This window comes from Telmatherina bonti (assembly GCF_933228915.1).
Source record: "Telmatherina bonti genome assembly, chromosome: 6".
Classification (NCBI taxonomy): Eukaryota; Metazoa; Chordata; class Actinopteri; order Atheriniformes; family Telmatherinidae; genus Telmatherina; species Telmatherina bonti.
The window spans coordinates 18,446,597-18,474,419 of record NC_136624.1 but is presented as its reverse complement, the minus strand read 5'-3'; the positions used below and the strand labels follow the sequence as shown (position 1 = coordinate 18,474,419).

Below are 27,823 nucleotides of genomic sequence, written 5' to 3'. Positions count from 1 at the left end.
CACAGCATTTAAAAACAGGTAGAAAATCAATCATGAGAAACACCGTACCCAGAGGGATGTTGCCGTAAGTTTGGTTTGAATCATACAGAGCGTTGCACTGATTGCAGATGAACTCTTCTAGTGTGGGTAAATATAGTAACAGGTGTCAGATCTCAGCTACTCTGGTTCAAGTGCAGCAGCTATAGCTAAAACCATGGAGGTCACTCCAGCTTTTTCACTATCTCTGAAGAATTAATACACTTTTCTGACACAGATGCAGGTAAATGATTTGTGTGTCTTGTTAGCTGTGCTGTCCAAACACTGGGAGATCTGGGAAGCACCACAGTGCTGCTGCAAGACCTCGTGGGCACGAAGCTCTGGTTTCAGTCCTCTCTCCCCCTCCTCCCATTAGCCTTCATAAACAAGTTTGAATCTGCAGGGAAACCTTGGCTGAGCAAAACAACAACACAAAACTACAAGGTAAAGAAACAAAGAAAAAATAAGTGATATCTGCCACAAAACGAACAAGGTGAAATCTTCCTCTGACTTGTTTGATTCCAAAACGGTTTGTGAAGCTTGTGTCCACCGTTCAAGTGGTTATGTTTAGATCAGGAAACCTTTGTTGAACTTTAAAAAAAAAAAAGCTCTTTGGTGCAGATATGTTTTTTTTTAGGTTGTTTTTCTTGTTTTCCTTTCCATGAAGAGTTACCATTGTTTTCAATATGAGTGTTAAGTAAGAGAGAGAGACAGCACTTAGAAATGTCATACCTGGACTGAATCAGGCCTCATTTTGCTCTGAAGCAGCTTCGGTTGTTGGTGCCATAAATTCAACAGCTGTTAGAGAAATATTTAAGTCAGACAATCATTCTTGTATTTCATGTCAACTTGATTTATGACTGTTCACATGTAGGTGCAGGGTTGCATTCACATTTACCAGTCAGTGGATGAACTGTTCTTCTCTGAGTAAAGTCAGCATGAGAAGCTTATTAAACAGAGAAAATGTGTGTATTTCACATATATATATGAAGAGGAAGACCTTTTTCTGTTTGAAGGTCCTTTTTTATTGCAGAAAACCACATCAGAGGCCTGTTCCCTGTGTTTGAAAGAACATGCTTTCTCATAGCAAGTTAGACCTCATTATTGCGACTGTTGACAATCCAGTGATCAGGTTGAGCAGAATCATGTAGAATTACACCTCTTCTGAACAGTCGGGATTGTTTATGAGGACAGGATGGAGTTTGATCGTCTGGGGCTGGTGGACGAGGATGATGAAGAGGATGCAGCAACTCAGTACATGATTGAACAAAGCCTACTAGAGAGCAGCAAACAGAGAGAAACTCAAAGAGACATCACAAGAGACAACAGGCGGTCAGTCCAACACAGACAGATACTTTTAAAAAATTTGTTAAGACACATTTCCACATTAAAGCAGAATCATAAGAGATTACATATTTTGTGGCAAATTTTATTCCTTTATAGCTTTGCAGAAAGTAATTTAAAAGTTTTTTGTCCTTTATTTAAATTCTTTTTTTTCTTTGATGCAGCTCTGAACCAAAGTCTGCAGAGAACAATGAGATCTTCTCTGCTATAAGACAGGGTGAGACCAGTCTAGCAACTCTTCTGCTGTGACTTATTATTAACAAAAACCTGAAATGATACTCTCCGGTAACAGGTAAAGGTTTCTGTGAACTCCACTAGTTGGAATCTAAATACTTGTTGAATTGGTAACTAAAACAAAACAGTTGGTTTGTTGACCATTTTACAGCTGATAACACATCCGAGTCATTTCCCATTCATCTCTCCAGGTAATGAGAAGCTTTTGAAGGATCTGAGTCTCAGACGAAAAGACAAATTTTGGCAGACAGACAGCAGAGGTTGGACACCTTTGCATGAAGCAGCAGTTCAAACCAACCACATCATCCTGGAGCTCACATTCAAAGGTTTGTATCAGCAGTACAGATGTATCATTGCAGCATTAATGAAACATTGGTATGGTGAAGGTCATCAACAGTGCAGTTGTTCTTTAGCCTCAGGCTCCGACTTTGTGGATTGTCGTACATCTCGTGGTCAGACACCGCTCTTCCTAGCAGTACAACAATGTCTGATAGAAAATGCATCCTTCCTCCTCAACCAAGGGTCTCAGCCAGACTGCCAGGATCTTGACCACGATTCTCCACTGTTTGTAGGTAAGCCAAAACAAAAATATTTCACTGCTTCAAAGACTGTTGTTGAAGACAAATTCTGTTGATGTCACTATATATTACACACCAGCTGACATTTTCCAGATTTTAATATAAAAGCCATTAATGGCCTCACAGGGGGTTTTAGTAACATGATGAATATGTTCAGTTGCACCACCAGCAGGGGTGGAGCTAAAGGGGTGACAAGTAGGGCACTGGTACCTCAGAAATGTGACTGGATACCTCAGGTGTCACGTCAGGTGATTGACAGGTCAGATGGTAGACAGAAATGTCTTTCCGGACATGTAAACTTTAAAGTATTTTACAATTTAATCATCCTTTGAAAACATTGACATTTGGCTTCACGTGTCCAGAAGTCGCTGTATGAGTACAGCTAATATGATTGGCTAATAAACTAATGTTAGCACGATGAAGCCATGTAACAGTGCTAATCTAGTTATATTGAAGCACTGGGTTTAGTTTTAATATAATGTGGGGAAACCAAGGCATGTTTAGTTTTCAATGAGTGTATTTTGTAGAGCTGAAAATATACTATAAAATGCTCAAAGACGTCGGTATCCAAGTTTCTTAGCACTGACTTAGCTAGAGTGCCATGATGCTGTTTAATTTATGTAACAAGAAGCTAGCAAGACTGCAATTTGATTTTAAAACTTCAGCATGAAAATGTGAAAAAAACAAAACCTGTAACCAGTCTTATTTGTAAAGGAAATATAATTATGAAGAGAAACGGGTTGTATTTTTGTAATGAGGAAGAAAAGCCATTAAGACCCCTCATGCTAAGCTAGCCATGCAAGTCATTGTGGTCCAACACAAGAATCCAGTTTACCACTACAGTAAATCAGAAATGATCCACGTAATAACACATCAATGACAGCATACTTTCTTTTTTCTTGTTGCAAATATTTCCACTTGGGGATAAAATAATTAATATAAAGGTATTTTTATTTTTCATGTTTTATTTCTCATGTCTTTTTAATGTGACTGCAGTCATCAAAATAGTGTAGGTGTGTGTGTTTGTGTGTGTGTCAGAGAGAAGAACATGATCATTTCCTCCTGTTGTATATACCCCCAAAAGTCTTTCCCACCCCCCTGGCCACCCTATGTATACAATTCTAGCTCCACCACTGTTCATCAGTTGATCTATAAATATTCCAGTTGATAGTTGCGATATTTTCTAAATAAAGGTCGATATTCTTTCATCGACAGTCAAAGACAGGCTGAAGACAAAGAGACTCTAGACAAAGCCCAGGATGACTGGAGTCAAATATGTGCTAAAGTGAAAGCGGTTGGCTTCAAGTGGTTTATGATCAGTGGCAGAACATGGATGGATGGACCTCAACCAAAACCATAACCAAATGTTCCTACAAAGCCTGAAACAGGAAGGCATTAAGCCATCAGCAGCTAAAGAAAAAAGTTTGTTTTACAGATTTTCTGCATAAAAGTTCACTATAAACACTTTTTTAAATAACATTGCATAACAAGTTATGCAAACTTTTTTTTAGTAAAATCCCAGAGTAAAAATGCAAAGATGGGAAATGGGTGTTATAGGTCATCTTTAGAAAGAAGGTGATCAATAAAAATTCTGTAAGACAAGGAAAACCTACACTGTTAACAACAGAAAACAAATCTCACCAGTGGTAAATGACGGACACCTTCCCACCATTTTCGAAGCTGTGGATCAATCAGTGATCACTGTCCACAGAAGATTTCATCAGTAAAAATACAAGGAGGTTAAGTACAACTTACCATCAACACAAAACTGTTGAAGCAGGATGAACAAAGTGTGGTTTGTTATAAATGTCCCAGAATGAATCCTGAAGTTGTGGGAAATGTCTTGTGAAAACTGTGATGAACCATCAGTACAGGGACTGATCAAAGATGCAAAAAAACAAAATAACAAAAAGCTGTAACATGGCCTGATGCTGTCTCTGCAGCTATCCGTTCAGACTGCACTGATTTGGTAACGTTGCTACTCCAGCGGGGCTCCAGGGTGAACCAGGAGGGCTGCCACGGCCGCCGACCCCTCCATGAGGCTTCGCAGCTGGGTAATGTAGGGCTGGTAACTCTGCTGCTGGAGGCTGGAGCTCGACCAGATCCCCGCAGCAACTACGGCCTCACGCCGTTGGCACTGGCTGCTCAGAGAGGACACCTGGAAGTGGTGGAGATTCTCCTGAAGAAAGGTGATAAAAAGCCTGAATACTACAACTTTAAAAATTTGTTGCAGGTGCTGTTGTAACCTTATTATTACTGTACCTCAGTGAATATCTGATTTATTTCATCATTTCTTCTGGTCTGTTGAGCTAAGATGTGATTTCCAACCAAGAGAAGGGATAATAAATTGTGTTTCATTAAATGAGTGAAATTCTGACCGTAATTTCTCACATAATATAACATGGCTTCAGCAGGCATGAACATGTTGTTTGTTCTGTAGGAGCTGATATCTTTTCTCAAGCACAGGATGAGGCCTCCATCTTGTATGAGGCATGTGCATCAGGAAATCCAGCTGTTATCAACCGGCTGCTGGAACACGGTGCTGATGCAAATATTCCCACACACACCGGACACATGCCCATCCACCGAGTCGCACACAGAGGGCACCTTCAGTAAGTGTTTTAACACATTCACAACCCAAAAACTATTTGCTATAATATTCAATTCCATCACATTTAAAACTTTTACTATTTAAAAAGATTAATTCAGCTATAAAGGAGTGTAAGGATGCAGTGATATTGATATATTATAAGCAGTGTGGAAAAAATCTCCTTAGGCATGGACTCGGGATATTGTAAACTCTAATTTAGACGTCATCCTGAAGAAATTCAAAATGCAATGCTGATACTGCAGCACCAGCAGACGACTGCAAATCTGATTCCTCTTTCCACAACAGAATTAAAGAAGATATGCAACATCTTGTCTGAGCTTTGCTTGCTCAAGATTGCATTTCCAAACAGATTTTGGAAATGCAAACTCTCTTAGGGTGTAAAATCTGCTTTTCTTTCCACAGTCATCACTTTTATTTTGCTTTTTTTTTCAAGATGAAGTAATTCTGCACCATCCCACAAATGGACTGACCAATTTCAGCTTCTTGTACATTATTGATACACACTACATTTTGTACACAGTGGAAAGTTAAAGTAAGAATAAAAAAGGAAGCAAAAATGACTGTAAAAAACAGAGAAAAAAATCAGACGAGAAACAAATAATATGACAGTAAAAAAAAACAAAACGCACACAATGGCACAATTTTACATAAAAGCTTGACTCCCAGTGATTCCACATTCTGGTTTTGCTCTTTTAATAGTAAAACCTGGCTGTTTTATAACTTAGCAACTTTTTGTGATTAACATAATCAAAGGCATTATAAACACTTATAAACAACATAAGAACTGTGTAATTAAACCTGCAATAGAAATCTAAAACCCTGAAAGCAAATATAGATTTTAGCCATCTGTAAAAACTTCCCGTTTACTTTTATCTCTAACTTTTGCATAGATTTGTGTGCTTTATGGTTCATGTGTGTTTGAGTTTATTTATTTGTATTTTTACTTGTGTGGTTTTCAGAGCTTTGAAGTTGCTTGTTCCTGTCACATCCAAGGGTGATGTACAAGACAGTGGGGTGAGTCCTCTTCATGCAGCTGCTGCAGGAGGACACTCAAACTGCATCAAGGTGTGTCTGTCTACTTCATTCATCTACAGGCACTGTATGCTCTGCACATCATAAATGAGAGCATAAATAAATGTTAGATTTTTTTAAGTGACTTTGATCCTTTCCAGTAACAATCTGTAACTCTTTGCTGTTCTGTTAATGAGAGCAAACCAACACTACAATGTTATGATGTGTAAAACATATCCCCTACATAAACACCAATCTCATTAGCAAATATTCCCCTTATTATGACTCCCATCAGCTCTTACTGGATGCTGGATATGACCCCAACTTCATGCTCCAACGCTGGTTTAGCCGTAGCTATGACGACGAGAGGAGGTCTGCTCTCTTCTTTGCTGTCACCAACAATGACATGACATCTGTAAAACTGCTGCTTGAGGCTGGGGCCATGACCAACCAAGACCCGGTCAAATGTCTGCAGGTATCACTATCAGATAGTCTTAATCCTGGCATGATTTCAAAATTTAACATAGTTTTAATGATAAAATATCTAACAATATTTAACAATAATGCTCAAGAGAAAAATTCAACAGTTTACAAAACTAATTTACTCCCAGCGTGATCTGGATGCAGTTTGTTTAGCACTCCATCAGATTTGAACTAATTTTCATGCTTAAAAGCTTCCTAATGAATAGTAATCAGATGCATAGTTTTGTCATACAGGGTGCAAGGTTTACATCTATTATGGCTGTGCAGAGACATAAATCTTTACACTCTTATTTTGAAACCTGTGAGTAAGAGGGGAACCTAAAACAGATGCACTGGGCTGATGGTTGTCTCGCAACAAAAAGTCAGACCAATGGTAGCTTCTGTTCAATATCCATCAGTTTTCGGAAGAGTTATTCAACTTTTTCACGTCAATTTGAATTTTGTTATTCTACAGTCAGATAATTGATCCATATGTTCAAAACATTTCAGATAGTTATCAATCATCCCAGGAGTAGACGTTCAAGATAATTCCAAAGCCAAAAAGTACAATGCCCAAAGAAACTACGAATAATTATGGTGTTACATCTGACTTAGCAGGCCTTAGCATATTTGATATTAACGTTCCTGACAGTATAAACAGAAAAAGACTGATCAACTATTGCTTGTTTGGAAAGGTTGCGGGAAAAAGCCTGTAGCATGGCATTCATTTGCAAAGCTGCTGCAGAACAAACCGCAAGACAGGAACAGTGTTCTTTTGAAAGGAAAAAACGAATACCCCATACCATATGCTGAGCATGGAGGAATGATGATATAGGCTTTCCAGCCACAGGATCCGGACGCCTTGTAAATTATTACTAAGTGTTCTGGATCAATTTTCCCAAATACAGCAGCAAATTTACAACAAAATGACTAAAAATTAAAGTAATTAAGACGCTGAAATGGTTCAGTGAAAGATCAGACATTGGCCTCTCATGACAAAAAATTTTAAAAATATTACAGATGGTGTGGGAAAACAGGAGGCAGCAACAAATAGCAAAAATCACAAGAAAAACCATAAATTAAAATAATAAAAGCAAAATAAGTTTAAAGTTAGTGTGCACTAAGAGAAAACCTCTTGAAACTTTCTGCTTTGCATGTTTTAATTTCCTTGGGACAATCATATTTATATATTTTTTTTATTTGAACCATGTTTTTCATCCAGATAGCTCAACCATTTTTAACAAATGATTACAATATCAGTGAAACTGGTAAAAACCTGAAACAGTAATGGGATAACAATACTCTACTCTTGGTATTATCCACCCAAACCAACAGTAAATATTGCTCAGGCAGAGTTACTTTCACCAATTTTGACTGAAATTCAATCTAGTCACTAAATATTTTGCTCTACCAAACAGTTTCTCAGGGAGATAAAGGGTTAAGAGGTCTGCTCATAAACAACATCCTAACAAACCTTATGAACTGAAGAAAAATTGCATAGATAAGTGGGTCAAGATTCTTCTGCACCAATGTGAATTTTTCTCACAATGCTTCTGCATTTACTTGTTCTTCATTCAGTTAATAATGATCTTTTTAGGTTGCGCTGCGTCTGGGCAACTATGAGCTGATGAACATGTTGCTGCGTTATGGAGCCAACGTCAATTACTACAGCAAAATAAACACCACACACTTTCCCTCAGCGCTGCAGTACGCTCTCAAAGACGAGGTTAACTCATTAAATACGCTTCAGACCAAAATCACCAAACCCAGTTTTCCTAACTTTATTTTTGTTGCATTAGGTGATTCTTAGGATGCTGTGTAACTATGGTTATGATGTAGAGCGCTGCTTTGAGTGTCCCTATGGCAACGGCTCCCACATCCCTCAGGACTATGAGGGATGGACCTGCTCGGTGATAAAAGACACTATGGTAAAGAAAAACTTGTAACTTTGGTTTTGTTTGCAAACATTTCTGAAATAACCTTACTTAAAGTTCTGAACCTTTAAATTTATGATATTTGCTTTATATATAAAGTTCCTCTGTTGTTTGTCAGTGCAGTTCTGTGAGGTAATCACGGTATGCTGGCTGAAGTATCTATCAGGTCACGTGATTCGCATCCTGCTGGATTATGTGGATCATGTGACCCTTTGCTCCAAACTTAAGGCAGCATTGATGGAGCAGAAGCAGTGGCCGGATATCTGCAGCGTGCTAGGTGACTAAAATGTTATCATCTAGCTCAGAACCATTCATACACAAATTCATTGATCTTTTTCTCTTTCCTGTTTGATCTTCAGAAAACACCCGCTGCCTGCAGCATCTCTGCCGCCTGCGGATCCGTCGGTGTCTTGGACGCCTTCGCCTCCGGTCGCCCATTTTCATGAGTTTTGTGCCACTGCCACAACGGCTGAAGGATTACATCCTGTACCGGGAGTACGACCTGCTGGGCCAGCAGAGCAACAAGCTGGGCTGAGTCCACAGAAAGCAGAAAAAAACATAACATGGGACTGTGGCTGAGTTACTGTGAGGTGTTATTATGTGTAATCTACAAATTGTTTCAAATTATTTAATTTAGGAATTTAAGTCTCACATTAAAGTATTTCTTAGTTCTGGTGAGTGAGATGGATAAAAAAAAAAAAAACTTTTCTGCACAGTTATATAGTGTTAATTATCAATCTATCTCTTTGTTTCTTTTTAAAAGTTTTATGCTGGCTGTTTTTTCACGTAGACCAACACATTGTACAATGAAGTAAAAAAAATAAACTAGAAGCACTCAGAGAGTTCAGACCTCTGCCAAACCATTGTCCTTTTTCTTTTGCCAGGAATTGTGGACATTATTTTAAAGTTAAAAGCTCTGCAGGCAAAATAATCCTCATTTTAAAGAATCTTTTTAAAAATTCCTGGATCAAGTCTGTAACCAGGATAATCCCCAATGTCCACTCACTCGTTCTTTCATCCATTTCTGAGATTTTCTAAAAATTTAATCAAAATAAAACCTAAAGATAAAAAATTACATAATTAAAAGATATGAGGCTAATAATCATGCTTGTTGAAAGCCATGTAGAATGCATATCATAGTTTATTATGAGTGTTGTGTAATGTGCTTAAATATTCTGAGATGCTTTGAAAGTGTCAATATTGAAGTTATTGATAAAAAGGTTTTGGACTAAATAACTTCTTCCAAAACCCTTTTTGAACTTTGAATGTTTGGTTTTTGTGCAACAAACATTTACTTCATTTTTTAAAATTTTTTGTTTGAAAAGAAATCTATTCGTACCTCTTTGGGTTATATTGCGAGCAAACAGATAAACCAGTGCTAAATGACTTCTGCATTGGTAATCAAACAACAACTTATATTTTAAGACTACCTGTGCTCAGCAAAAAGCAACTTAAGAATGTATTCTTTGCATTTTGCCCTGTTTCGCCTTCCTACTTTCTGACTGTTTAATCTCTAAAGTTGAAATCGATGCATCTATGCAGCATGACGCCGCCATCACCATGCTTCACTGCAGGGGTCGTATCTTGTAACCAGCATTGTCTAGTTGTCTTAAGAATTACTGGATAGTTAGTTTCATATAACCCCTAAACACCTAATGTGTCATTTTAAAACAGTTTCTGAAACCTGTTGCATCGCTCAAAGACTGATCAAAGCCTGTTGATACAAAGTAATACTTGTCTTTTGCCCCCAGTGGATACATTTAACACTACAATAATTTGGACTGGCAACATGGTACTACACAACAATACATGGTCATTGTTACTCATTACTTTTTTGTCAAACTGCCAAATAAAGACTTAATTTTTATTTTTATTTTTTATTATTACATTTTTTCACTTTCTAATGGTTGTTGGTTCCAGATGGGCTGGTCTGAATATTTCAGACACCGCTGATCTACTGGGAATTAGATGACAATGGATAGGCTTGTTGGAGATGACAGAAAATAAAAAGGAATTCAAATAGCCAACCAGGGTATGAAGAATACCATGAAGCAGCCAAACCTAAATCAGATGAGCAACAGCAGCAGAAGACTATACACAGTTTCCTTCTGCCTGCTATGAACAGGAAATTGAGGCTACAACTCACCCAGACTCATAACTCTGGACATAAGAAGCTGGAAAAATATTACTTGGTCAGATGAGACAATAGAATAACTTTGAGATGTGATGTGATGGAACAGGAAATTCTCATCACAGATACACATCTGACAAAGCTGCAGCAACTGTGTGAAGCTATCATGTCAACATGACACTAAACATTAAGGCAGTTCTGAAAGTAAAAGGAAGTCCAACCTTGTTTTGGCAAAGTGGGCCTAAAAATATGGTTATGCGTTTTCTTGGGTAGTACTCATTTTAGCTTCGAGAATTTAGTTCTACAATATCCTGTCTTCTGAGTTAAGACAAGAAAGAAGTTATGAGAAAAAAGCCTGTATACCTTTATTTTTGTCAGATTCTGTTTTCTGAAGGAAGTGAATAATGATCCCGAGACTTCACACATGTAGTAATGCCAGATCTTCATGAGCAGGAACACAGCTGGGTCGACATTTTAATCAGATTACTGGAAAAACACTGACCAGACGTCAACAGTCACCACAGAAACCTCAATCGTACAACCCTGCTTCTTGAAAATTTTAAATTATTCTCAGCCATCCCAAAGACAGTGACCTTGCACCACATGAAGATCCAAACAAAATGTGACTGCAATGAAGATTAAATGCTACTAAATTAACCATTTAAATAGATTTTACAGATCCACACATCTTGCAGCCACCAGTGTGGAATCATACGTTTCCATTAAATAAAAACACATCACAGTAAAGATAAATGACTTGATGATACATTATATGACATTTTTTAAATATTAAATCTCATTTGTTTAAAATGTATTATATATATATATATATATATATATATATATATATATATATATATATATATATATATATATATATATATATATATATTTATATTTATTTATTTAGTACCATTTACCATTTTTTGTACTGGTTCTTTGAAGTCTACATAAGAATATTATGTGTCTTGTGAAGGAGTCAACCATCAGGAAGAAAGACAGTAACTCCAGTAGAAGGTGGGTGACACTTTAGTTGCACTATGAACTGATACTGCTGCCTTGCAGCCAGGTCTTTCAAACTTTAATGTCTTTTTATTCCACATAGAGGCCTTTTGGCCAAAAATATCATTATTTCGATCAGAGACATCTTTGAACTCTGTGGCACTATGTTGAAACTAAACACCTTCATAGGATCCACAGGTTTCAGCTGTAAGAAGTCTCCAAGCTCGTTTATGAATTCTAATTGTCCAGATGGGAATCACAACACAAGGCAAAAGCTTCTGAAAGATTTAATCTCACTTACTTTTACTGTTTTAACAAACAGTCAGGATGATGTCAGATGCAGAAAAATGCTGCTAAACAACACCCATCAATCACTGAGGCTAATATCCATGACGATCTCAGAGGTCACATCACAACTGCAGCTCGAGACTTTGTGAGAGCTGAAACAAGGACGCTTGACATGGCGGGAGGACCTTAATGTGCATGCACTTCTTCACCAATTAGACAGATGTGAAGTGAAACAAACAAGACTCAAGATGCCGTCTACATCTTTTCTAATACCCTCACCCACACACACATGTTGAACAGAGCTTCCCACCAGAGCAACAGTTTCACATCAGGCAGAAGTGCTTAGTTAGTGGACTGAAGTCTGGACTGAAAACCTGAGTAAGCTCTTACAATACTGCTCATTATACTCCCAACGTTTCACACATAATGTCTCTTAATTTCTTTACATTTTATACATTTAGAGGGGAAACACGTAAAAAACAAAACATTTACCCGTACTTGTTGGTTACGGTACAATAGAAAAAATAAATTATTACCTTGTGAAACCAAAAATAAAATATTATCTGAGCTCTTTTATTCCAGCTCCTGGGGTTGAGTTACTGTTGCTGTCCAGCAGGGGGCAGCGCTGCATCAAGGCCAGCCTCAGGTCATTTATAAAGGAAGCATAAATGGACAAATCTGATTGGTTCTGTCTAGACAGCGTTAGCCAATCACATGAGAGCAAGTGAGGCACTGTTGCCACTGCTGACAGCTACAGGATATTATATATATATATATATATATATATATATATATATATATATATATATATATATATATATATATATATATATATATATATATATATATATATATATATATGTGTGTGTGTGTGTGTCTGCAAAAATTTTGTGATTTTTGCACACATTCTTCTTTATCATCAGTTATTATTATCACAATAATATGTATTATATCAGAAAAATATCATTCATAGAAATAGATTTATTATTCTGCCATATCTTTCCACCCTGACAAATAAAGGTGGCACAACCCTTTTAATCTTTCTTCTTCTTCTTTCTTTCTTTTTTTTTTTTTAGTCTGTTAACAAATCCCATGAGAAGACAAAACATTCAAAACAAACAACACAACCCTAACGGAAAGGTCCAACAAGTTCCTGTTTCTGGATCTTTTGATCCGTTTTTTTTCTTTTCCTGCATCATCACAATGCCATCGTCTAATCTAAAGAAAAAAAAAGGCTAATTTGAGGCCCATTCAGTGGTTCGTATTTGTTATTTTGTACTTACAAAATAAATGATAAACACTTAAAGCATTTAAATGACAAATAAAGTAAAAGCTACTAAAGCTCCAGGAGAAATAATAAAATCTTTTGGTTTGTAGTACAGAAACTTTCTGAAGCAGCTGGGCCCTGTAGTTTTTTTCTGTTAACAACAGCTCCTTTAAGTACTTTAGCTCCAGGTAAGTGCACGTTTACTGTTCTAGTATTTGCAACAGCAAATACAAAAATTGAGCTTGCTAGCATAATAATAACTGTTTGTGCCCTTTTTGAACTTTTCATGAGATTTGCCGACAATAATAAAAATAAACATCTGAGTACCACCATGCCAGATTTGGGAAAGTGCCACTTATGCTTCCAATATTACACAATAAACCAGAAGATGATGTCACAGGACACTGACTACTAATTGTTTTAGAATCGATTACCAAAATGGACAAACATTGTTTAAAAAAGTATCTATATTCTCTTTATACATTTACATGGATCTTTTCTGCTGCACTTCATCGCCGCCTTCCTTTCCTGTGGACGATGCTGCGCTTTGAACGGTAAAAGGAAGTAGTCCCCGTGTCTCTTCACCATCTATTGCTTTAACACATGCTTGGATTTGTTTCTGACTGCATTTTTGCTCCAATACTAAAAGAGTCCATTCACCTGTCCAGGTTTGGTTTTGGTAGAGACATCGGAGTGAGGAGGAGGTGGGCACAGGGATCATGGAGTGTGAAGGCAATAGGTAAAGTGAGCATTGGTTAACTTCAGTGGCAGTCCCTGGGATTCAGATGAAAGGTCAGTCAGAGAGGACTTTTTGTCGCACAGTGCTGTCAAACAGCTCAACCAACAACTGCTCCCAAGATGTGTGTGCATCTATCTATACTTGTGAGAACCAATTTGAGTTTTACATTTTGGGGAGTTAGGATGTCCTTCAAATGTCTGTTATTGTTACCTTGCTGTCTGAGTTTCAAAATCCAACATGTGGCAGATAAGTTTTTAAATTAGGAAATTTGAAAACAGCTGTGAAGATATTTATATGCCTTGATAATTACAGCCTACAAATGACTTCCTTTCTTTCACGATCTGACTTGTCCTCTTGTATTTTACATCGCAGAGAGACATCCTTGTGTTAAAAGGTGTTTCTTCTATTTGTTTTCAAAACTTCTTACAGAAAATGAAATCAGTCAAATGTGGTTTTACCTCAGCTGACAGGAGATGAAACGTTAATATCTTTTCTGGTAACAATACGGCAATGGATATTACATCTATCAGCGGAAAAATATGCCATGAAAGCTCAGGTGGCTTTGCAACGCGTTGTGTAATTTCCCAGCAGTTTAAATGTTACCAGAACATGGTAAGGGTTTGTGGCTAGACATAAAATTGTGATTGTTAAGTTTAGGGAATGTAAGATGTCAATCAGGTCCTCAAAAGAATAATAGAAATCCAAACTCTGTGTTTTTTTGTTTTTTTTTTGATGCAGATGTTCTCCTTATCATCTTTGCATCCTTGTAATTTGTAGCCATCTTGGCTCCACAGTCTCACCTCCTAGCTGCTGCTGCTCTAGTAACTTCTTGACTGTAGAATGCCCATGTTGCCATGGTGATGTCCTGATGAACCCTGTTCCTTATTTACAGCTGAGGTGTATCAGTGTTTCAGTTTGTTTGAGAGTACTGTGGCACAACCTGAGCCACTGGTTCAACCTGAACTAACTCACAAGTGTGTGAGTGTAAATGTGAGTGTACGTGTGTACGTGTGTGTTAGTGCGATCTGAGCTATGGCAGGTTGTCATCTCGAAGGCTCTCCAGAATATTGACCAGGCTTTCCAGTCCGAACACGTAGCCCCGATCTGGCCCATCATGTACTGCTGTGTCACCACGGAAACCCTTATAGGTGGAGTGAGCGAAGTCGATCATACGAACATCCACCAGGGGAGGCTCTTTCCCCAGCGGAGCGGGAGGGGAAATTAAACTGGGAGCTGAGGAAAAGGAGGAGGAGTCTGGATGTGCGTGAGGTGAGGGGGGGCGGGGGACAAAGGAGCGGCAATCTGATTTGATGAGCAGGGTTTGCGTGGACGGGTGAGGGGAGGGCAGAGGTGGGGCCACATGTCCAGGTCCCTGAGATGACAGTGACAATGGATCGGGGTTCTGGATAGCGTCCGTTTCACAGGGAACATCTGATGGAGGGGGGGCATTGGGTCCTGGAACACAACTGGACTCTATGGTGGCTCCAGGAATCTTCTGCTGCCAGGTTGCATGCTGTCCCGAGGTGAGGACTGAAGGGCCCTCAGGTTCCTGCAGACGCCACCAAATACAAAATATAAGAACAGAACAACTCAAACTTAAAATGAAAAATATTTCAGCTTTAAAACCTGAAGACATCCTGGCAGAAATTCATATTCTAAGTTGTAATGAACTTTGTGTTCACAGCGAACTGTTATTTAGCATCATAACACAGTTTCTATGTAGTGATGTAGCAGCTGATTCTGCAGCTTTGCTTCAGCCTACTGATCTTTTTGGTGAGTTTCTTTCTTTGGCTGTTCTGTAAAAGTTTTGACATCAGGCTCACATCATCGAGTGAAAGAAGCAAGAGGGCAGACACTTGCAAGACGGCAAGTGTAGACTAGCTGCAGGCTCAGTGATATTGGAGACTGAAAAATTGAGTGCACAACTTATAAGGTAAAAATATTTGCCTCTTTATCTAAAGTTTAGACTTTGGCCTATATTCATTTGATTTGTTTGTTGTTTTTCTGTGTCCAGTTTTCAGTTTGAAAGATTTTCTGAAAACACTGAATCAAAGAAAGTTCATTCACAGATCATTTATTTGTGTTCTATATGGCTAAAATAGAAGCACCATGTAATACAATATAAAGAATCATTTGAGAGCTTTATTAGGTCTTCTAAAGGAGCTTTAAAATCTTTAAAAAGATTTACCTGCTGAACTGGGATGACTTATGAAAATCCCTGCATTTCATATGAACACTGTAACATAATACATCATCCATCCACTGAACTCTTCCACTGATTTTAAAGACTTTAAAGAAACATTTGTGATTAAAAACATTCGCCATGTTTACATGGAGACTTTTACACCATTCAGTTTGGATTCGTCCCGATTTAAGATTTCAAGGCTGCTGTTTACATTGGAAATAATCCATTTCAATCTGATGTATATATGTGGTAACATTTAAGCAGAATGGTCCTGCCTGACGTGCAGAGAGATGTTTACATCACTACATTTACAGGTCTACAAACTGATCGTCACAGCTTTTGTGATTTTTGCAGTACTTTCATTCAACAACTTGATAGTCGTGTGCTCCTCCTGCAAGCGGGTATCCTCAATCCTGGTCCTCAAGGTCTGATGTTCTTAAGGCTTTTTAAGTGTCCCTGCTTCAACACACCTGACACAAATCAATGTGTATTTAGCAGACATGCGGAGAGCCTGTCTGAGTCAGGTATGTTACAGAAAGGATACTTGGAAAACCTGCAGGACATTGGCCCTCTAGGACCAGGATTGAGGATCCCTGGCATAGAGACAGAATGTGAAATAAAAAAAAAAACTTTATGCTGCTGTCCAATGAATTTGTTTGTTCACCGCCCTCTTCTCAAGTGAGGGAACGTTAATCGTTGCACATATACGTCTAGTCTGACCGTGCGCTTTAAGAACGTTACCTGACAACTGTGTGATTCAGTGTTTACATGATACCATGATCGATTTGGGAAAAGAAATCTTATACTCCTGTGAAAACGAACAAAAATCCTTTCAGTTTGATATTTTTCCTCCAGAACAAGGTGTATACATGGATCATTTTTATTTCCAATAGAGCTTTCAAACTCATTGCAATCGCTATATTTGGCTCCATTAAAACAGTTATTGAGTTGCTTCTATAATATGGTTTATATTGCCTTCAAATTTCAACAAGTGGAAATTCTGAAAACTTTAGAAATCTACCACACCACATCTACACATAGATGTGTACATAAACTATAATAGACTATCTGTGTGATTTCCTGGTTTCCACAGGCGGTTTCTACAATGCAAAGATGATTCATGTGACTTCATGCTTCAGTGAGATGCATCCATGTGTTTATTCACAGGCAAAATAAAGTAGTTAAGACGGGTTTGTACAGTATTAATTTGAGTAGTAGCAATATATGCTCTGCGTAGAAGCAAATAAAACAAGTCACTTTTTCCATAAAAAGACAGAATAGATGATTTGACTTGCAGATTTAGTTGAATCTATTTCCAAGAAAGGTCTTCTTATGTCCACACAACCCTTATATGGCTAAAACAGATTTAATAAATGGATGATCAATTGTGTTTGATACTTGCTGAGACAGCTTTTATCACATCACATGGGCAACTTTAAGTTAAGGCATGATTTTGTATAAAATCAAGGATTTTAACTGTTGTTATAATTATTAATGTTCAAGATATCATCTGTTTGATGCTTCTCACCCATCTGACTAACTCAGCAACACGTCATCAAATACAAAAATTTCCTCTGACAACAATACAAGCATGTTAAACCCAGACTCACCTTTCCCTCATAGATGATGAGCAGTGAGGATGAGTAGAAGCGATAAGACGCCTGCTTCTCTAGCACTGCCTTCAGGCTGCGAAGCTTATTCAAAATTGGCTCTAAGAGGTCCTGCCTCAGGCCCTTTCCGTTGTGCAGGTACTGGTAGAGGGCCTGGCGAAAGCCTTCTATCGACAGGCCACGGCCGTAGTACTTGTTCCTGCAGAGGTAGTGACCGGTGTTTAGCTGGTACACCTGCAGAGACAAGCAGATAGCACCTCAAAAATCCAATTTTATAACAAATGCACAACTTTTCCTAATTAGAAAATTATACATTAACGCTGAACACCAACATTTTATTTAAGCAAAATCCCGAATGTCAGAGCAATAGCTGTCATCAAGTCCTTTGTTGCTGTAACAGTAGAGGAAGTAGAAATATATTCTGGAAAATGGGCAGCACTGAAGGTTGTGCTAGCAGTAGCGCTGCTGATATGAGGCTGCATGTTTTTTTAATGCGTTATGAGATCTATAATCTATCCAGAAACAAAACAGGGACAAAAAAAAACCATACAAATTGAACAACAAGCCAATGCTTTAACATTTTTCAAAACACACACTGCTCTTACAGTGTGATTCAACCTACTTTAGCTTGGTGAAGCGCGGCATTCAGTTTGGTACGAACGATAAAAGAGTCTATGCGACTGCCTCACCAAAACGCAGCAGCGCGTCTTGTCATTCTACCTGCATGCCACACACTCTGACTCCCAGCGTTGCTGAAGTGCTCTGTTCACATTTCTTCATTTGTCTGGCTGCTTTCTCCTCAGAGGCGTCATCTCCATGCTGCCTGGTGCCCATCTTCAGGTCCAGGATGCAGGGGTATGAGAAGTGGTGAACAACGTTCTCCAACAACAGGAATTCTGGTTAAAATGCAGCGGTTAAGGAGCAAGCGATCCCAGCACCTGTTGAAGTTGTTTTCAGATTCTATGTATTTTTAATTCTTTTCAATATAGTTCAATTAGTAAGTGCAAAGAAACATTAACTCAACTTAAACTAAATTGAAGGAATAAATATAGTGCACATGCCAGTATACAGAACCGCAAAATCTAAGAATTTTGTTGTAAAGTTTTCAGTTTTTAAAAAAAAAGTATCATTATTTTAATGAAATGAATAGATTCAGTATTGTTTGCCAATGATAAAATTTAGTCATTTTGCACATTAAGGAATCGATCAGAGTTGAAAGAAATGATTGATCACAAAGATCGTTTCACTTTCACTATTAACATAATTTAATTAAATATTACATCTATACAGCTTAATATATTGTTTCTTTTGCTGTTTTTCCTTTGTTACTTTTTTATTTTTTCCTATTTCATTTGTTTCTGAAACTCTTTCTACCAGGATTCCCGGATGGAAATAAGCATGTCATGGCCATTTGGATGGTATTAGCAGTGAAGCATCTGTTTGGTCGTCTGAACAGAACAAGGGACTAAATGCAGTAATAAATGAGTAAAGACAGCAGCTGCTTCACACAGTTGCAGAAGCAGGAACACAGAAAACCTGCTGCATTGTGGATCTTGTAGGACTGGAATGAGTAACCCTGTCCCAGTGTTTCTACCTTTTTTTTTTTTTAAATGTGACACCAAAATATATTTCGCTCAAGTCTGCCTGTTTGGACGGGTTATACTGGAAGTTTTGGTGTTGTGCCGGGACACTGGTTCAATGACAATAAACAACTGTGATTTCATAGTTTTTAGTCTTTTGTCTATTTTTAGTTCTGTCTTGTTTCCTGTTTTATTTTGTATAGTTTTTCTCTTTGTGTATTCAGCTGGCTTTACTTTCTGTCCTCTGCTTCCAGTCATCAATCATCACAGCTGTCAACAGCTTTGTCAACAGTCCGTCTGCTCCAGGTTTTCCTTAATTCACTGCCAGTTCATTGTGTGTTAGTTGTCAGTTCCTAAGTTTTCCATTGTGTTAGTAGGCTCATCTAATCTGCAGTTGTGAGTTTTGTTTAATGAAACCTTCATTCTACCTCCATCCACCTCCAGTGTGTAAGTCCTGCTTTAGGGTCCCACCTCCTTGCCGCCAAATTCCACAATTCATGACAAAGAAAAATAAGCTGCAAATATTACAAAACTGGAAGCCAATCATTCCGAGCGCACCGAGCATCAGTACAGTAATAAAAAAAAAAACCTTCAAGCTTGTGGCGTGAAAACAAATGGGCTATGTAAAGGGCAGAGTGCGTGTTGCTCATACACTCCTCTCAGCTGTGTTTTCCAGCAGCTGTAGGCTGCTCTCTTTGAAGCTGCAGATCAAACATGAACTTTAACCTGATAGCCTCAAACGCCACCAAGCCTCCTCTTGATTCCCTGCCTCCTCTGTACAATTTCACTCATTTCTGCATTCAGTAGCTTGTATTGTACAGATAAATACTCCACTCCATGATTAAACAGGTGCTTCACTGGTAAAACCATCAGCCGGAGATATGAGCTGTGGCTGGCTTCATGTGAGGAATACCATTTGAGCCGGCTTCACTCGACCCTGTAAAACATGTCTATATATTACAGTTTTTACCTATGAAACGTTCTGGTTATTTATGGTTATTTTTGCTTTTAAAATCACTGTTTACTTGGACAACTTGACAACAGAGCCTAATGTATTCGGGGAATCAAATGAAATAAAAATGAAAGTCAGCAGCTGTTTAAGCTGTTTTCCTCATATTAAAAAAAGCTGAATTTTGTGCATTGTGATTGGCTGAGGAAGGATACTGAAGAGTTTGCGGTCCTTGGATTCGGACCTCATGCGGCTAAGCTGCTGTTTGTGGCAGCGGAGGCTCCAGGGATTGTGGCTGATCTTCTCTGAAGTCAGACCGCTATTCCAGTCCAGCATCTGGAAGGGAACATCCGAGTGGATCTTTGGGTCAAGCCGAGGACTCTTTAGTTCTCCAAGACTGCAACGTAAGAGTCGAAAAGACCATTAATGCTTTGAAAATACCGCTTGTGATCCTCTGCATTAACCCTTTATGGGGCACTCATTGAAATACTTGGAAATCTAAATTTTCTACCATCTGAAAAAGTGTCATTGAAGTGTCAACATTGAAGTAAATTACAAGATGTTAAATCTTGGATTTTTTTTCTAAAATCACAGTAGTTATACATTAGCTAGTTGTCAGTACTTACAGCAATTTTCTTTATCAACATTTACTGAAGACTGATCTCAGTGGGGTATCTGGGATGCAGCCGAATCTTTATGATTAGAGTGCAGAACTTTGCGTGCTTCATGATTTCACGGACTGCCATGCAAAGGCATTTTGTATGTCTGATGAAGTAATCCAATATGGTCATTTGCCCAATAAAGGATTAAGTGCAGCATCTGTTGTAGATTGAAAAGTTTATATTTGACCGGCGGTCTATCTGTGAAGTCTCTTTCAGCCTGGATTCATCCTAAAGAATAAAAATGCCACTTTGCATATGCTCGATTTATTTCTGCACTTAACATGAACTACACTTGTTACCTTTTATGTCATGTTCTGCTAAGCTTGTCACAGAAAATGTTCACTTTTTTTAAGACCACAAATATTTAAAAAAAAAAAAAAAAAAAAAGGAACAAAAGTGATCCTATACTGATTCAGTGCCCAATAAATTTCCCAACAATTAAAAAGGAAAATGGACTTCATTTTCTTGTGGCTGTTAAAGAAACAGATCTAACAAGCTACTAATATAATTATTATTTTTAACAGTAATTGTTTTTTCAGTAACCTATCGGACATAGCAATACAAATATATTATTTAGTATTTACGCCGATATAATATTGCATAAAATTATTTATAAATGACAACCAGTAATAAAACAGTATGTAGACACTTTCATTGACAAATTATCTAAAAAAAAAAATATTACAAAAAGATATAATTAGTTTTCTGCCAACTGATAAAAGTTGATTGTTTTCCCTTTTATATCCCTTACTTGTCAGAAGTGTCTGTATCATGTGCCTCCCTCCGTTCCGCCCGCTCCTCCTTGTGTTCAGAGGAAGAGGAGGACCGATGAATGCTACGGCGGGAGTGCTTCCTCCTCGGCTGTTCTCTGTCTGGGGGGTCACGTTCCTCATGATCTGCAGTCCCTCCCTCCATGTTGCTCTCCACGTAGGGGTACGCCACCAGGTTGATGTAGCCGTCAGAGTCTCCTTCAAAACACACCAGCACAACACCTGGCAGGACAGAACAAATTAGAGACGTGATCATTAAAAAAAAAAAACAACAAAAAAAAAAAACATACTCTTAACATGTTTTGCAACTCAACAAAGGAAGAACTGCTTTATTGTTGAGATTAATGTTTTGTAAACAATCAACAAGTCTTGCAGAAATTGCATGTAACAACCTCCCAGGTGTGTGATAGGATATCCACTCTGCTACATTATCTTATCCTGGATCAACATTAAACACATCCAGTCTTGGTTTTTTACCATCACTGATGTACTGAATCATCTTGAAATGTGATTCAGAAACTATATAGTTTTAACAACAATGTCTTACAATGATTTATCCAGACATTAAGCTGCTGTTTTTAAACTCATAAACAGCAGAGCACACCATCCCTGCTCACTCAGACACTGGACATCCTCCTTGTTTGTCCAAACCTAATTCTGTTGTCTGTTTCCTCACAAATGGGGAATAAGACCCAAACATCAAGCCAAAAAGTAACATTTGTTTTGACGCAGCCATTTCCATTATCCAAAACAAAAATGTAGGCAACATTAAATGTGATCCAAACTAAGAAGAACTGACTGGAAAGTGTTCTTACTTACAGAAAACCTCCACCTCCAAAAACAGCCAAACAAGGACAAATTTCATCTGATAATGTCAAACATTATGTGGATAAAACAACCTTGACAGGTTCAGAAATATGTTCCTGGGCAGCTGTCTGTCTGGCGGTATTTAATCAGCTGGACAATGCTAGTGGGCAAAGATCCAGGGTTAAATATAGACTCCTTATGGAGAACTGTTGTCACCAGCAGGAAGGACTGGTGACAATACAGACCTACAAAGAATATGACCACTATCACTCTTCTAAAGAAGCCTACTGTGATAGAAATATTAAGACAAACAACTGTCTGCAATAGTTTGACATGAAAAATGTATATTTTACATTGTAATTAGTCTCTCATCTCACTAATCATGCAGATTCAAATGTCAATAACTGAATATATTCAGGCTATCTATTTGTTTATTTCTCCATTAGACCAGTATACAAGAATGTGTTTTGTTTCAGCTTACATGTATCCAACTCGCACACGTCACTATGGCATTTACGGGTATAAACACTTTGGACTCAAATATGATAAGACAACTATAGCAACGATACAACGTGATACAGTATACATTATTGTCCCTTTAGGGAATTCATTTTCATCTCAATGCTAGGCCCTTTAATGCCTCCATAACACAACAACATCACACAGTTACCATAATGACAAGAAGTCATTTTTCTTTCCATAATGTGAAAAGTTTGAACAGCTGCCTCAAGTAAAAGCTATTGATGGTCACTCAGCACTCATCCACCTCCCTTCCCTTCCCTGAAAGATCAATCAGGAGCCATCGTGAAGTTCAATACTATATTTGGGCCGTGTAAAAAGTGTCCTGTTGTCCACTTTGGGAAACTTTTCTCTGATATTTTAAAGCTCCTGTAATAGCTTTCTTGTCTGCCTTGTGACTACTGATTGGCATCTGTGAGAAGCAACTGGTTCCCCTCCTCCTGAACTCAACCAGTGAGACTTTTGGAGATTCTGTGCAGAATAAAATGGGCTTTATTCCTTTTTTTTTTTTTTTCCAGATTTGCAGCTTTCTTTTATCTGTTTTTATGGAGTAGCACCAAAAAGAGCCTCCTAAGTTTCGATCAGTTTAGTGTTTGTAGTTGAATACCATGTCAGTTTAATGGATCTAAAGTAGCTAACGCTCGCTGGTCCAGGCTCTGGTCTAGGGTCTGACGGCACCATTGCACATATAGTCAGTCACAGCTGATCTATTAACAGTTTTCCTGCCAGGACCAGCCTAGACTGAAACTGATGTTTCTGTTTCAGACCATCAGGCTGTTTAATGGTTCATTGAGACGATACAAGAAGAAAATCTTATCGCTACACAACCATTATTCAGCTCCATCTGTCATAAATGATTTCTCCAAGTGCACTCTGGAAAGGATCAGAAATGTGTGTGCTGGCTGTCTACATCTGTTTGGGTCTGTTACTACAGCAAAGACAGTCACAATAGTTACAGCATGTAGCTGGTGATGAAGAGCAGATACAGCACTTTGCTTCCATTAAACATCTGTACTTCCTTCTCTTTTATCGTTCTGCCTCTTCATCCTCTGCTGCACACAGGGCACTATTTGGAGCTGTACTTGATTTACTGGGTAACCAAAGCCAAAATGAATCCACTTCCAGGTCCTCCTCATATTTTTAAAGGTTTTAAAAGAGAGGACAAACAAAGAAAATCTTTTGGCACTTCCTAAGCAGAGCAGTCTAACATCGGTTTGCTCGGTCTTCACTTCGTCCGTCAGCCACATAACGTATGAAGACATAAATAATGATGTGTTTAAATGCATTAAAGCCACTGGCATCATGTACACGTATACACAAAAACTGAATTTAGTAAATTAACTTGTAATGTTGCATGATATCTGAGATGAATGGGTTATAATAGGACAGCTGTTGACAGACATACAGGAGTCTGAATGTGCGTTCATTAAGGTGAAAGGAAGCAGGTTTAATTAACGAGTATGTTCAGGAAATTTGTGGCAATTTGAAGCTGAAGGAACGGCCAAACATGATGATCCCACTGTTCCGAGATAGTAGCAACACTTCAGCATGTGTGTTACCAAGAGGGCAGCCAAACTAGAACTGACGTTGGAAAGTAAAGGATATATTATTTGGACGTCCGCTTCCTCATCTTTAAGTGGAACTAACTGCTAAGACCAAGCTTAAAAAAAGCAGCAGGATAGCGTCCAAAAAGTCTTGTACTGAGCCATAAATGCAGCTTTTAGATTTAATCTGTGACTTTTATCTGCGGTAAATTAAAAACATAGCAGTCTTATTTCACTGGAGTAAGTTTCAGGTCTTAGTCAGCATGTTGTGTGCCTTGGTGTGTGTTTTTTAAAAAAATATTTATAACTACTTAAATTTTTTTAAGAACACGAAAACACATCTTTGTTTACTGTAGAGATCTGTGTATGATGCAGATGAACAATGATCTTCAGAACCTTTAAACATTATACATGCTCTTACGGAAGGTATAGGCAACTCGGGCCCTCGAGTGCTTCAGTCCTGCAAGTGTTGAGAGTTTCCCTGCTGCAACACACCTGACTCACATCAGTGGCTAATCAGCAGATTTATGCAGTTTGTTGTCAAGCTCTGCACAAGTCTGCTAAATAAATCTGACATGTGTCAGGCGTGTGGCAGCAGTGAAACACTTGCAGGACTGAAGTGGTCAAGGACCAGAGTTTCCCATTCCTGTCTTAGGGCATTCATTGTTGATTAATATATTTGTACAGTTTAAGTGGATTAAGTAGCTGAAAGCATCATGCACCTTGTGTAATGGAGTGTAATAGAGCTGTAGGAGCATGTCTGACACAAAAAGCTAGCATGAAAAGTTTACTAGTTCCAGCTTCTGATACCAGACGTCAGTGAGGTGGAACTGACCTTTATACTCTGGAGTGAACTCCTTCATCTCGGGAGGCAGAGACTCGTAGAAGCGCTGCTCTCTGCTGATCAGAGGCTTACATACTGTGTGGTCATCATACCGCATCATACTGGTGTGGCCCCCCACCTACAACCATGCAAACACACACATGAAAGAGCTAATGGGCAAAACAATGGATTTAAACAGTGAAACTACAGTTTAAAAAAAAAAAAGGGAAGTCATGAGCTTCCCATTTCTCTCTGTATTCCAGGTGTTTTATTTTCTGAGTACATGTTCTTTGTTATTTAGCACATATAGGTTTTTTTTTTTTCTTTTTAAAACAACTTGTAAATGTTGATCAGCATAGCTACTCACACACACCTGGTGTATGAAAGGCTCCAGAGGAACGCCTCCTCCCCGTGATCTAAGTGAAGCCCCTCCCCCCTGTCCCCCCTGTAACTTGCTGTCCATGTTGTTGGTGTGAGGGAGGCACATGGCTCCTGGCGGACGCACCGCACCTCCTCCTGCCATGGAGAAAAAAAAATGCATTCACATTACCAAATCGAACTTTATTTATAAAGCACTTTTCATCCAAAAGGAGTGTAAGATCTTTACATAACAATATTTTTTTGATTATATATAAAACCTTCACACACTTGAGTATAAAAGATCAAAGCTTAATGACACACCTGATCACACTCTCTTTTGCCCACACAAAATACAGTCACGCTTACATATACAATACTTACTGCTCTTTGCACAAATGCACAAAAACTCTGGCTTCTAGTTTTTCTCTTAAACTGAAACATTAATATAAAAACATAACTGGAGATAAAAATCTGAGGATACAAATATAACTGAGGAAACAACGTCTTGGGGGATCCACCCACACCTGAAGCCACACAGGGTGTCATCATGGGAACCGCCCAGGTCAGGGCAGGCCAGAGTCCAGACCACAGCCAAGGCTGCAGTGCAGGACCCCACCAACCACCCCGAACAGGGAAATCTCCATGGCAATGACCCTGCAGGCATAGCTCCTGATGTGGAAGATCCCCATGAGGAAAACACACGGCTTAAACTGTAAGAAATAGGGTCAAAATAAAGAATAAAACAATAAGAACAATAAAATAAGAATAAAACAATTAGCCCATTTCTAATTTACTGTGACTATTAAAACTTTCCAGAAATTATGTTTGTGATTAAAAATCCTGCCATTTTGATGACTCAATTCCCCTTCAGCAACAGCAACATTTTTTCTTTATGAAGCACAACTGGACAGCACAGCATAGCTGAATTATGACAAACAAGCGAGGGCAAGAACATGAGGTTAAAGTCTAAAGAGTTTTTTGGAATTAAAAAATCACAGACTTTGTTTCTTAAGTCTTTTGATGATTTTTTGAAGTGAAGATTGAAGTGAAGATTTTCTTTTAAAATTTGACATATAAATAAAATGGATTGGGAAGAATACTACAGCAAAATTAAATATCAGATGTTTAACACCCGCTTTTTGTGCTCAGTGTACTGAACCCCTTAGATCAGAGATACCCAGCTCCAGTCCTGCAGGTTTTCCAGGCAACCCTGTTTCAACACACCTGACTCAAGCTAATCAGTCATTGTGGAGAACTTCATTGACTGGATTGGATTCAACCAATGGAAGCAGGTGTGTTGAAACAGGGATACATCGTGGCCCAATAGGACTCTAGGAACCCCTGCCGAGATGATTCTCAGTCAAATCAAAAATAGTTTTTCAAGCGAAGGCTGACACGCCTTCACTGCGAATCATGTCTTCAACAGAAGCAGAACCAGGAAGTGGAAGCTAATCTGCTATTGATGGGGTAAGAAAAGATGAAAAAGACTCCCTCATCTGTGCAGACACAGAAAGTTTAACATAACTTGTGTTTCTAACCAGTGCCGCTGTCGTCTCTCAGCTGATTCTGAAAGGCTGACTCAATGTGTTTACAGACACGCTGACATGGACTTGAACTAGAGGTCACAAAACAAGAAAAAAAAAGCAACAACAACTTTTTGCTTAATAATTTCTTAAGTTGATAACAAACACATTTTTAAATCAAATGGTGTTTGTGGTTGCCATGACAATACAATAGATACATTCAAATATCTGATTTACATGATGAACTTATATAAGAAAGACGGTCTCCTTTTCCCAATGCCACCTCAGCTGACCTCATATCTGAAACTGTCTGAATGTACATAGATGCTTTTTTTTAGTCATCACAATTACATGACTTTTGCCAAAATTAGACAGTCCTTCTAAAATTAATTGTCTTTTCATGTTGTGGCATGTATCCTTTTTTTGAGGCTCCACACAAGACCTGACTCGCTTTTGAATTCTATTGGTCGGAAATGATTCAGTTTATTTAAACCCTTACAAATATTTATCTTTAAGTCCTTTGCAAGTAACATTTCTTTAAAACCATTACTACTGCTATGATGTCTTTGTGTTTCCAGATTTTTAACAGATTGAAACCAGTGACAAAAGAAAACCTTCCCTGCTGTGGTCTGGATGAAAGACGCCATAATAACCTTTAGTTGTCGTACTCCAGGACTGTCACAACTTTAACACGGGGCATGTTCCTGGTCTTACCCTGGGCATGGGCTCTGGTGTGCAGTGACGGGGAGGGGGGGGCACAGGGCACCACGGGCTGCTGGGAGCGCACGCCGGCCCCGGGGGGAGGCGGCGCCAGACCGAAAAACCACCTTGCAAAGCTTCCAATGAGAGTGCTCCAATCCACCGCTAGCAGCACA

General features: G+C 38.5%; 2 protein-coding genes across 3 annotated transcripts; one reads left to right on the top strand and one right to left on the bottom strand.

Annotated features, from left to right (window-relative positions):
• The first annotated feature begins 174 nt into the window (after positions 1-174).
• asb14a (ankyrin repeat and SOCS box containing 14a) lies at positions 175-10,030 on the top strand. 2 transcript variants are annotated; one of them, XM_079242356.1, is made up of 13 exons: positions 175-459; positions 1,210-1,347; positions 1,524-1,576; positions 1,785-1,919; positions 2,007-2,165; positions 4,115-4,360; positions 4,612-4,783; positions 5,742-5,847; positions 6,089-6,268; positions 7,853-7,981; positions 8,055-8,183; positions 8,313-8,466; positions 8,549-10,030. In XM_079242356.1, the coding sequence occupies exons 2-13, from the start codon at positions 1,211-1,213 to the stop codon at positions 8,722-8,724; spliced, it is 1,776 nt and encodes a 591-aa protein (XP_079098482.1). In that variant the 5' UTR covers positions 175-459; position 1,210; the 3' UTR covers positions 8,725-10,030. The 2 variants fall into 2 exon arrangements, with proteins under 2 accessions (XP_079098482.1, XP_079098483.1); XM_079242357.1 differs by lacking the exon at positions 7,853-7,981.
• A 2,546-nt stretch (positions 10,031-12,576) lies between these two features.
• ip6k1 (inositol hexakisphosphate kinase 1) lies at positions 12,577-27,797 on the bottom strand. The gene is made up of 8 exons (XM_079242361.1): positions 27,663-27,797; positions 25,439-25,581; positions 25,078-25,204; positions 21,354-21,594; positions 20,156-20,337; positions 18,132-18,307; positions 17,412-17,645; positions 12,577-15,165 (listed from the first exon to the last, which is right to left on the bottom strand). The coding sequence occupies exons 2-8, from the start codon at positions 25,550-25,552 to the stop codon at positions 14,647-14,649; spliced, it is 1,593 nt and encodes a 530-aa protein (XP_079098487.1). The 5' UTR covers positions 25,553-25,581; positions 27,663-27,797; the 3' UTR covers positions 12,577-14,646.
• Positions 27,798-27,823: the final 26 nt, after the last annotated feature.